We start from the raw sequence: 12,494 nt of genomic DNA, 5'->3' as shown, positions 1-12,494 counted from the left end.
AAGACATTAAAGAAGACCTAAATAAGTGGAGAGAGATATCAGGTTTATAAAAAAGGTGACAGATACCATGTTTATAAAAAGAATGTAAGTTCTCCCCAAATTGAGTTATAGAGTTGATTGTAGTTACAGCTGAAATCCTAAGAAGGTGATTGTGTGTATGTGTGTGATCGAGAGAGAGAGAGAGAGAGAGAAAATTGACAATAGATTTTAACTACATGGCAGCAAGGAATTGAGAATCACGAAGAAATTTTACAGAAGAACAAGATGTGGAACTTGTCCTACCAGATGTGAAGGCTTTGGAATCAGTGATTAAGATAGGGTGGTAGTGCACAGGGACTAAGAGAGAATGAAAGAGATTAAAACCGGAATTAAGAGAGATGAAACCCAGTAGAGAGCAAACCAGAAACCCACAAATATATGGAAACTTGATAGATAAAGGGCTCAGATCAATGGGGCAAGGAAAGATTGTTCAGTAATTCTTTCTGGGATAATTGGCTATTCATATATATATATATATAAAAGAAGAATTGAATCCTACTTCAAATATACCATACTCTAAAATCAGTTCGAGGTTATTTGCAGCCTTGAATGTTCAAGAAATAACTACAGTTTTTGAAAGAAAATACGGGAGAAAAATTTTTTGATCTTGGAGAAATAATAATAGCAGTCATTTGCATAGCATTTACTATGTGTCAGGTACTTTTCTCACTATTTTATATATATTATTTTAATTCTCACGACAACCGTATGAAGTAAATGCTAGTATTCTCCTCATTTCACAGGTAAGGAAACTAGGGCACAGGGCATGCTTGCCTGAGATCACACAGGGGTCTAGCACCAGGGTGGGTGCTCCGAAACAAGACGCAAATAAGTTTATTCTTTTAAAGAAAACATGTGTCAGTGGGACCACATTGACAAGAACATCTGTGTTTATCGAATAGCCATAAATTGAAAAGACAAGCCACTAATTGAGAGAACAACTTGCTACACATTTAACCTAAAAAAAAACTTGACAGAAAACGTGAACTGACACTTCGCGGCAGAAGAAATTACAAACTGTTAATAAACATAAGAAGATCTACCTCAGTAATAGGGGAAATGCAAATTAAAACCACAGTAAAAGCATTCCATATCCATCAGGTCATCAGAAATTAACAAGTTATAACAAGTATCACTGGCGAGTATGTGTAGCTTCTGGGAGTGCAAGCTGGTACATTTTTGGAGAATAATTTGGCATTGTCTAGTAAAGGCATACCCTGTGAGCCAGCAATTCCATTTCTACATATGTACCTGGATGGAGGTCAGCAAACCCTGGCCCCGGGACCAAATCTGACCGCCAGTCTGCTTTTACAATGAAGTTTTTGTTGGAACACAGCCATGCTCACTTGTTACGCATTGCCTCTGGCTGTTTTTACGTTACAACAGAGTAGCAGAAACAGACCATAGGGCTCACAAAACCTAAAATATTTGTGCACTGGCAGAAAATGAAAAACAGTCTAGATGTCAGTTGTGAGGAAGATAGATAGATGGTGGTAATTCATACGATGGAGTGTTATAGAGCAGCGAAAATGAATGAAGAGTAGCTGCAAACATCAGCATGCGTGAATCTTACAAATGTAACATCGAAGAAAACATGCAGTGTGAGTCCACTTGTGTAGAGTTCAGAAACATGCAAACCAGAACGGTGTATTGTTTAGGGAGTGGGACAAATGTGGTACAGGAAGGAAGGAAGAAGTGAGAAGTGCAGGATTCAGGCTAGTGCTTACCGTGGGCAGGGTTGGAGGATGTGATTGGAGATTGCCCACGAGTAGTTTCAAAGGTTCACGTACTACTTTTTTAAGCCAAGTGGTGGATGCACAAATGTTCATTTTTAAAATTCTTTATACTGTACATGTACTGGTGTTTGTATAAAATGTATCTAAGGAATTCTGAAAGGTTTTTAAAACCAGTTTCCTTTCCCACCTCACTATCTCCAGAACTACTACCCACAACTCTCAACTCTTTGTCCTGGTGTGTGCTCCCTGTTTCTAAACAATGTGCTTGTGCTGCTTCGTCTTACGTTGCTGATTTAAGATTACTTAGTGAATTTCCCCTATGGTAGATGACACCTTAGCACTCCTCCTCCTTCTTCCCCCGTTACCTCAACATGGTTTTATTACGTATTTTGCTTGCTTTAGCAGTTATTGTTTATAGTATCATGACTTCTAGTGGTTTGTGGCTCAGCCAAGTGGGACAGTACTACTCTTGCCTTTTTTCTTGTAGATTTTTTTCCTGGAGTTAATAATGTTAATAATGTTTTGTTTTATTTCATTTTTTATTACTTTTTTGTTTTTCATTGAACACTTTGCTATTTTTTGTCAAGAATTCCAACGTCTCTGCCACATGTCTTTTAATATTTTTGAGTATTCAAACCTATCTGTTCTGTTTTTCGCTCCCTGAAGACCCCCTTTCTTGGGCTTTCCGTCATCTTGTTCCATTGCGGACTGTCTCTCTCCGTAGCTGTCCTCATAAGACTTTCCCTGTCCCCCTCTTCTGTGTTGAATCTCATGTTTTCTTCTTTCTGGCTCTGTTCCTTCTTTCTGGTGTAGCACCTTCTCCAGCAATTTCATGAAAAAGAATTTGTGGGAGGAAATGTTTTCTGGTACTCTACTTGTCTAAAAATGTCTATATATAGCTTTTATACTTGATTTATGATTTCGCTTAGGTATATGGAAATCTAGATTGGATAATTATTTTCACTAAAAAATTTGAATACTGTCCTCCACTGTCTTTTAACTTTGAGATGTTTGATGCTATTCTGTTCCCTCGTCCTTTGTACATGACATGTTTTTATTTCTGAAAAGCTTTGGGATTTTCTCTTTATCTCTTATTTTCAGTTTCTTGGATATTTACTATACTCTTGTATTTTTTCTATCTGGAACTTTCAGTAGTTGGTTGTAGACCTCCTGAGGTGATCTGAGGTTCTTAGTCTTTCTCCCTTATTTTGTCTTTGACTTTTCACTCTACTTTCTGGGAGATTTCTTCCTTTATCTTTGAACCCTTCTATTGATTTTTTTTTAGTTTTAGTTATATCTTTGATTTCCAAGAAAACTTTCTAGAAAGAGGTGGGAAATATCTGGGGTGTTGTGAGGGTTTCAGTATATAGACTTTCAGCCAATCTCCTTGTTGAATTCTGCTCCTGACCCCCCCACCACCACTTGGTGCCTCCATGTGTTGAGCTTCTTCAGGGTAAATTAGCTGGCTTCTCATTGCTATTCCCTGTTGTGGTCACTTTACACCAGTGGTTCTCAACCATGGGCATTTCTGCCTCCTAGGAGATGTTTGGCAGTATCTAGAGAATTTTTCATTGTCACAAGTAGGAGAAAGGTGCTTCTCATATCTAGAAGGTAGAGGCCAGGGATGCTGCTAAACATCCTGCAATGCACAATGCACAGGACAGCCCCCAGTAAAGAATTATCTTGCCTCAAATGTCAGTAGTTCCTAGGTTCAGAAACTCTGCTTTAGATTGTATTTTTCTTCTACTCTGAGTCACTTTTCCATCTTCCCTTTATCTTCTACAAATTATTGAAGTCACCTGTCCACACTTGTTTTCTTTCTTGTTCTCTATGTCCTGATGAGTGTATATATTACGTTTGTATTCCTTTACTGTCATTTTAGCACTGTTTCCAGAGGGAGGGAAAATAAAATGAGTGTGGTCAGTCTACAGTTTTAACTGGAAGACTTACGTTTGTCACTAGTATTTCTTTGTTTTGCATTTTGTATATAGATCATTATTCCATCTAGAATTTATTTTTGTATATAAATAAAATAGAAATCTAGCTATTTTTTTCCTTCAATGAGTGGCTGTCTCAACTTTTTTTTTTTTTTTTTGGTGAGGAAGATGGGCGCTGAGCTAACATCTGTTGCCAGTCTTCCTCTTTTTGCTTGAGAAAGATTGTCCTTGAGCTAACATGTGTGCCAATCTTCCTCTATGTTTTGTATGTGGGATGCTGCCACAGCATGGCTTGACAAGCAGTGTGTAGGTCCATGCCTGGGATCTGAACCCGCAAACTCTGGGCTGCCAAAGCGGAGTGCACAAACGTAGCCACTACACCACCAGGCTGGCCCCCCAACTCTATTTCTGAAAAGATCATTTTTTTCCCACTTCCCTAAAATGCTACCTTTTCTAAATTTACATCTGTGTGCATGTATTTGCTTGTCCATTTCTCTGTGAAATCCACACTTTTAATTACCGTAGCTTTCTAATTTATTTTGATATAAGACAAGTCTACCTGCATTCCTTTGCCCCCCAAATTTTTCCTGTTTTTTTTCTTACCTTTCTTTTTTCCTAAATGAATTTTAGAATGAAATCTAAGCCACCCCTTTTATTTAAAAAAGATTCTGTTAAGATTTTTGTTGCAATTTCATTGAATTTACAACTATTTCAGGAAATTTTAATACATTTCCAATATTGTGTTCCCATTCAGAAACATGGTGTGTCTTTACATTAAGTCAGATAATGTTTTATGCCCTTCAGTAAATTTTTAGTTTATAAGTCTTGCCCATTTTGTGTTTGAGTTACAGTATTTTCTGCTCTGATTTTTCTTCACTTCAGTCCTATCTACTTAACTGTTTTTTAGAAATTCCTCAAAATTTTTACCCTGCTAATGGTTTCCCTTTCTGTTTGCATTGCTATTATAGATATATTCTTTTCTTCCTTACTTCCTTTCCTTCTTTTTCTGTGTATCTTTTCTTTTATTTCCATGATAATGAGGAGGAGAGATAAATGTAAATAAATGTTTGTGCCCATTGTGACATCTAAAACCCAAAGTGTACACGTGGCTTTTAAAGTATTTTAAGTAAATCTAATTTATTTCCTTAGTTTTCTTCCAGAAATATTATTAAAGAGTGCTTAAGGAAAACAAAATTGACATATATACCTATTAATTTTTTAAATTTAAATTATAGCTTGAAAGTGAAAAATGTGAATTAAAGTCTAAAATGTTAATAATGAAAGAAACAATAGAATCATTAGAGAACAATGCACTACTCCAAGCTCAAAAAGTTAGCCATGTGGCTGGTGACTCATCTCATCAGAAAACAGAGATGAACTCACTTAGGTAAGTTTATTGACAGTTTTGTTATTTCACTCCTGGGAATGAGTTTGTGGCTGTGTAAGGTTCATAACAGTGGCTGTTTGGACTAGGCCTTTGAGTGGTAATTCCCAAAGTTGGCCTTGCAGTAGAGTCACCTGGGGAACTTTTGAAAAGTATGGATTTAGGGGCTAGTCTCTGGAGGTTCTTGTTCACGGAGTGAATCTGGGTAGGTTTTGAGTATCTATTTTTTAAGACTTTCACAGATTGATATGATTGCAGGCCATTTTTTATACCTACCACCTTCAGAAATTTCACCAACACATACTTAGATCATTTGTACTCCATAGTCTAGGATTGCCGAAAGCTACAGAATTTTTTGCTACATATGTCATTGCCCTTCTCTTTCCTTTTTCAAAGAAATGTAAAATCAGAATATTCATATACAGTGTCTAAAAAGGTGATGTGTCTGAAAAATGGTAAGAAGGTCAGTGTAGAAATAAGCTGCATCTCCAGGTTGCGGTGAGTCAGGTTGTGAAGCTCTTGGTATGACAACTGAGTATGTTTGCATTTTACCTTATGAACATGGAGAACAGACAGAAATCTTTAACCAAAAGGGTGACATGAGCAGCATGTCTTTTAGGAAGTGAACTCTGCCAGAAATAAGGAAGATAGACTTGGAGTCTTGAGAGACTGATGGCAAACAGTGGGGACCATGTGTCTGGACTGAAACAGTGGCAATGAACTTGGAGAACAGAGGCCACATTTAGGAAAAATTTCTTACATAAAATCAAAAGGATTAGATGACTTACATGGAAATGAGAGAAAGACAGTACTGCAGAACATTTACCTTAGGAGAGTGGGTTGTTGGCTAGACATTGGTCAATTTAGAATACAGACTCTAGGAAACAAAAAGTCAACAAAGTTAGGTGTTTTCTGGACTAGGAAGCTGCAATAAATAAAAAGATACTGAAGGTCAGAAGAAGGGGATCACTCTTAAGAATCAGAGGAGGGGCCGGCCCCCTGGCTGAGTGGTTACGTTCGCGCACTCCGTTGTGGCGGCCCAGGGTTTCGCTGGTTCGGATCCTGGATGCAGACATGGCACTGCTTGTCGGGCCACATTGAGGCGGCATCCCACATACCACAACTAGAGGGACCTGCAACTAAGACATACAACTATGTACCGGGGGGATTTGGGGAGATAAAGCAGAAAAAAAAAGATTGACAACAGTTGTTAGCTCAGGTACCAATCTTAAAAAAAAAATAAAAAAGGAGGATTGGTGGCAGATGTTAGCTCAGGGCTAATCTTCCTCAAAAAAAAAGTGAAAAGAAGAAAAAAAGAATCAGAGGAAATATTTCTCCTAAATTACTTTTGCAGTAAAATCAAAAAAAGATTTTCAGATGTCAACAGGACACTGCATATGTGAAACTAAATCAGTCGTGAAGTAGTAACAACTTGTGATCAAAAAGGATTATAGCGATGATGATTAGAAAAAAGATTGAGAAATTAAAACTGAAAGAGTTAGTGAACAGTAGAATGGATATTTCAGAAAACTGAGTCTGAAATAGAGAACAAACTCAAGAAATTCACCTAGAATTCAGAACTCAGAATGGTGAAAAGAAATAATGAGAGAAAACACACAGATCTAATATACACAAAATTGTGAAAATACATAGTAAAATAAATGGCAGAATTGAAAATCAAAGGAATAATTAGGAGAAGAAAGGTCTCAGACAGCGTTCGTAAGGAGTCCCTGATTATCAAACAAACAATGAAATAAGACCAAGAGCTAAATGTGTCCATTTGGTTAAGGAATACTGTATTAATTAGGGACTAATACAGGGCATCTCCAATTTTTGCTCTTTTGCTGCTCTGCCTACAAGTCTTGATAAGTTAGTCTTTAGGAAGAACTAAGATGGAAGCTGCTTTTTTCCCTTTTTTTTTTTTTTTTTTGCAAGTACTGTGTACATCCTAGGAAAGAAACCAGCCTCTCTTCTTCTAGTTCATGTCTATATGCTCCAGTGTATGGATACCATGGTATGTTGCTGTCAGCCAGAAATAGTCACCCGTTATTAGTCTGCCCTTTTCCTTTTGTGTCCCGCTGGCTGGATCTGGCATTTAATCCATTTTGCTTTTTCCTTCAGACTATAGCCACAACTCCCCTTTCCTTTCCTCGCAGGAGTCCCTTTCCAGTCTTAGAAGGCAGAGCTTTCAGTGCCCTCTCTAGGTCACCTGGCCTACAGCCCCTTTGGCGTTTTCTTTGTTGTTATACTCATACCCTTTTCTCTTGTGAGCTCAGTCTGCTACTTCCCTCACCTAGGAGTGATTCAGTCACTATGTTATAGGAAGGGATTGTGAGAATTTTTTCTCTACCTTGTATAACCTGGAGAAATTGTGTGATTCCATAGCTTTGTTTAGCTCTGACAGAAAAATCTGACTTATCTTGTCTGAGGAAGGTGTATCAGTCACATTCTCCATCTCGGTATACGTTGTTAGAACCGTGAGTTCAAACCTTCAGGTCCAAACCCAAAGCTGAACCCAGTACAAACCATAATACCAAGCTCCCTGTGGCAATAGCAGTGCTATCTAAACTGTGTGCCACTTTCTATATGGTTAATAGAGATCTTGTTACCCCTTTAATCACATGAAGTTCTCTTTCCCTTGACATGAGGACATTTAAGAAGCTGACAGACAGATGAAGCATATGTTCCTTTCCGTCTACCTGGTGGACCCATCTTCTCTTTCCCTTCCTGAGTTGGGCATTTTTCATCAAATTTCAGTGCCACCAAACAGTCTTTTCTTTATCAGCCAGTCTCTAATTATCCAAATAGAGGCTCTTTGGTCTGATTTCTTGGTGCGGCACCAGAGGACCTAATACAAAATCTTACTTTATAACCATGTGTAAAGTTAAATAAATGACTGTTGTTTTTCTTGAATTTTAGCATTTAATGAGATCTGGCGTTTTATGCCCCAAATCAAAACTCCATAATGCTATAAAGCAATTTTGCTCTACCCTGGAACGATGGTCCATTCATCCCTCAGAGCATTGCTGGCCAGCTTCTAGAGCCGGGGTCGGTCATCTTTTTCTGTAAAGGGACAGAGAGTCAATATTTTAGACTGAGGGGCATACAGTTTCTGTTGCACCTACTCAACCCCATCTTTGTAGCACAAAAGCAGCAGTAGACAACATGTAAATGAAGGAGTATAGTTGTGGTCAATACAACTTTATGCACACTGAGATTTGAACTTCATATAATTTTCAAATGTCACAAAATATTAATCTTTTGAATTTCTTTTTAATCATTTAAACATGTAAAATGTGCCAGCCCGGTGGCACAGCGATAAAGTGCGCACTTTGCACTTCGGCGGCCCAGGGTTCGCCGGTTCGGATCCCGGGTGTGGACATGGCACCACTTGGCAAGCCATGCTGTGGTAGGCGTCCCACATATAATGTAGAGGAAGATGGGCATGGATGTTAGCTCAGGGCTAATCTTCCTCAAAAAAACAAAACATGTAAAACAATTCTTAGCTCTTAGATCTTACAGAAACAGGTAGCAGGCCATAGTTTGCCAACCCCCGTTCGAGCATAGTTTCCAGCCCAGTTAGACAACTAACTTTTCTCAACCACATAGTAAACAGCCATTATCCTCACAACCACTAGCTGTAAGGCTCTAAACGCTTAGATTCCTGCAGCTGCTAATACCCTCAGACTGTTTTCAGTTCACCTTGAGTTATTTGTATATCTTCTTGAAAACTAAAGGGTTATAACTTATCCAGGATCAAATAAATGCGTTAGCAGATTTTCCTGGAAAGGGCCCATAAACTCTAATTAGAGTTATTATGGCAATAGATATCAATTGTTACAGTAGGATTTGTCTAAGTGTATTCAGAAAACGAAATATAACTGGTCTCCTTTGAGAAGCATTTATTTGTTAAGGGGATTGAGATCCATTTTGGATAAGGAGGCTCCTAGATTCCTTAGGATGCCTAAGAACTATCTTCTGGGCATACCTAACATTTTTCTACCAAGACAGGAAGAGGAGGTAGGGCCCTGAGTGAGGACAGCTCAGCTCATGGAGCTGGCCTTGAAAGGGCCAAGGGAACTAGGACCACCAGATACAAATTATCATCCATTTGCAGAAGGGTAAAAGAAAAGCCAATCCTGATCCTTTTTCCCTGTCTGGCTCACCAACAGATGATGCTTAGTAGTAGCCATTCTCAGTTAGTGATGGGCCATAACCATCAACTCCTGGAAACATCTAAAATGAAACAGAGATACCATATCAGCCTCTCTTTCCTCTAACAGACCATTAAAATTTCAAACCTACTCCTCTTAAATGGAGCTTCAGCTTCGTTTTAGAACTTGAACACTTCTTATGAGTAAAGGACCCTTTGAGATGCTGTCTTTTTAAGCATATACTCAATCATGAAGGAAAGTAATTACTTTTGCCCCCTAAAATGAAAGCATGCATACCTGCATGTAATGTAATGTAACAGGAATTTGAGGCTCAGAGAGATGGTCCTATGCAGTCACATGGCTACTAAGTAGAGAGCTAGGACTTTGATTCTAAAGTTAAGTTTATTGCTTCACTTTGATGGAAAGTCATCACTTCTCTTTTCTATTTTTATGGCACTTTTGAAACTACAAAATTGGTCCATTTTTTCCTAACAACTTAGTTCTCAAGACTTCCTTTTCAAACACCATGACAAATAATATGGTAGTCACTCAGTTTTCTTCTCTGTGAACTGTATGCTTCAGTTCTTTCATTAAGAAGACTTTGTCTTAGGAGCAATACTTCTGTCAGAAAAGTTATATCCAAGGTCTGATATAGAATCTCTGTTGTCCCCTTCCTTGTCTGCACCAGATTATGAAAAGGTAAAGCTATTCTTAGGACTCATCGAGGTCCTCGTGTATATGTACAATCAATCAAGATGGTATCCTGCCTTCCTTTCTCAATCCTACTTTCATTAGGAATTAACCCTAGTTGTGAACTTACATGTAAGGAGATCTTTACATTTCTACTTAGGATTTCAGGCACTGCCAACTACTCAGTGTCCTTCATTAGGGACTCTGTGGGCCGTTCCATTTTTTAAAGGACTCTATAGCTTACTGGCGGACATTTCCCTTCCACGTAGAGGGATGTTGGTCTCCCTGAATTCTTCATGGAAGGCAATGTGATGTAGTAGAAAAACATTGATACCAGGTCAGACTAGCTTGGATTTGCATATTTTCTTTGCCTTAATAGCATTGTCACCTGGGACAGGTTATTAGTTATTTATTTCTATAAAATTGGGATAACAGTTCTAATTGTGGAACTGTTCTAGGAATAAATGAGCTAATGTTTATAAAGAATCAATACAATGAATGTTAGCTTTCTTCTTTCTCTACTCCCTGTAGTTAATCCCTCAGAACAATAGCTGTAGCTTTTAGGAACAGCTTGAATACAGTGAAGTCCCCTAGACCTCACGGTAATTTTATGAAATAAAATACTTGAACGTAGAGTCTTTCTCACTTGGTTGTGTTTGGTTGTGAAAGTCTAAAGAAGTCGGTCTCAACTTGACTTTCCTCCCTACCTCTGGGTCATCACTCACTTGCTATTAGAGCAGTCAGGGTAACGTCTTTTGTCTTTGAGTTGTTACGGGCTGTCAGGTTGGCTCCGACTCCTGACAGGCCACACTGTCCTGTCCTCAACAGTCCTCCTCAGCTCCTGTAGACTCAGCCTAAGGCTCTTTTATGGAGTCCGTCCATGTCATATTTGGTCTTCCTCTTTTCCTGCTGCCTTCTACTTTCTGAGCATTATCGTCTTTCCCAAAGAATCCTGCTTTCTCCTGATGTGCCCAAAGTAGGAGAGCCTCAGTTTTATCATTTTTTCCTCCAGCGATAGTTCAGGCTTAATTTGCTCTAGGACCCCCTTGTTTGTCTTTCTGGCAGCCCAGGGTACCTGTAGAGCTCTCCTCCAACACCCTATTTCAGGTGAGTCAGCTTTTTTCCTGTCAGCCTTCTTCATGTCCAGCTTTCGCACCTGTACATATAATGGGGAATACGAGGGTGTGGATGTTCTTGGCCTTAGTCTCTAATGACACTTCCTCACACTTGGTGATCTTTCCTAATTCTTTCATTGCTGTCCTCCCAAGTCTCAGTCTTCTCTTGGTTTCTTGGCTGCGGTCTCCATTTAAACTGATGACTAAACCAAGATAAACAAAATCTTTAATAATTTCAGTGTCTCCATTGTCCACATTAAAGTTGTGTAGTTCTTCTGTAGCAGTGATTTTGTCTTGATGTTCAAATGCAGTCCTGCTTTGGTACTTTCTTCTTTTACTTTCATCAGAAGTTATTTCAAATCATTGCTGCCGTCTGCCAGTAGGATGGTGTCATCTGCATATCTTAGATTGTTGATATTTCTACCAATTTTCACTCTGTCTTCATCTGAGTCTAGCTCACTTTTTCATATGACATGTTCTGTATACAGATTAAACAGATAGGAGATAAAATGCACCCTTGTCTGACACCTTTGCCTAGAGGAAGCCATCTGTCTCTCCATATTCTATCCTGACAGTGGCTTCTTGCCCACAATACAGGTTACCCATCAGGACAGTCAAGTGCTGAGGCGCGCCTGTTTCCTTCAGAGCAGCCCACAGCTTTTCATGATCCACGCAGTCAAAGGCTTTACTATAGTCTATAAAACAGACTAACCTCCTTCTGAAATTCTTTGGAGCACTCTAGTAGCCAATAGATAGTCTCAATTAGATCTCGTGTACCTCTCCCTTTTCGAAATCCAGTTTGGAAATTAGGCATTTCTTATTCCATGTAAGGTATGTCTTTCAGAATACTTCAGTATTACCAGTAAAACTTCTTCATTTCTATGGAGATGTCTCATCTTACTAGTAACTTCAGAATCCAAACCTCCTCCTCATTAGGTAGTTCAAAGCTAAGCCACCCTTGGTATTTTTTTTCCCTGTATTATCCTCAAAAGGAACCTGTGGGAGTTCCCAATAAATAGCCTGAGGTGAGAACATGTCTTTCCAGCAAGGCAGGATTAAAAGCTCCTAGGTCAGGGCTAAAAGCATTCCAAACACTCTAGATGACATGAGAGCAAATTCTTGTTACTTCTGGAACATAATCTTACCAATCAGTAAGAGATTCTTCTGAAATTGTCTTTATTTCCTCTGTACGTCCTTTCTTTTGCTCCCTGAAACCTACCTTTAGTCTTAAATCCTCACTGCACTACAGTAAATGCCTACTTGCCCTGCTTACTATGACCTCCAGTTGACTACCTACCAAAAAAGTCAGAATAGGAAGCACAATTAAAAGCTCTGGACAGCATTGTCAGGATTTATGGATAATCCTTTGAGCTGCCAAGCCATACTGTAAAAACAAGACTTTCCCTTTGGCTTCACTAATGGAAGTTGATTTTAAGAGA

The 12,494-nt window shown here is 38.8% G+C and overlaps 1 protein-coding gene across 4 annotated transcripts in view; it reads left to right on the top strand.

Moving 5' to 3' along the window:
* Positions 1-12,494, top strand: part of CEP135 (centrosomal protein 135) — a 72,648-nt gene that overhangs the window by 37,779 nt on the left and 22,375 nt on the right. For all 4 annotated transcript variants that reach the window (XM_070612883.1, XM_070612884.1, XM_070612885.1 and 1 more), the window contains exon 15: positions 4,948-5,099. In XM_070612883.1, coding sequence (XP_070468984.1) covers positions 4,948-5,099 — 152 coding nt within the window. The remainder of the gene's footprint in view (positions 1-4,947; positions 5,100-12,494) is intronic.

This window comes from Equus przewalskii, chromosome 3 (assembly GCF_037783145.1).
Source record: "Equus przewalskii isolate Varuska chromosome 3, EquPr2, whole genome shotgun sequence".
NCBI lineage: Eukaryota > Metazoa > Chordata > Mammalia > Perissodactyla > Equidae > Equus > Equus przewalskii.
Note: the sequence above shows the minus strand (reverse complement) of the source record. Positions and strands in the feature narration are given on the sequence as shown.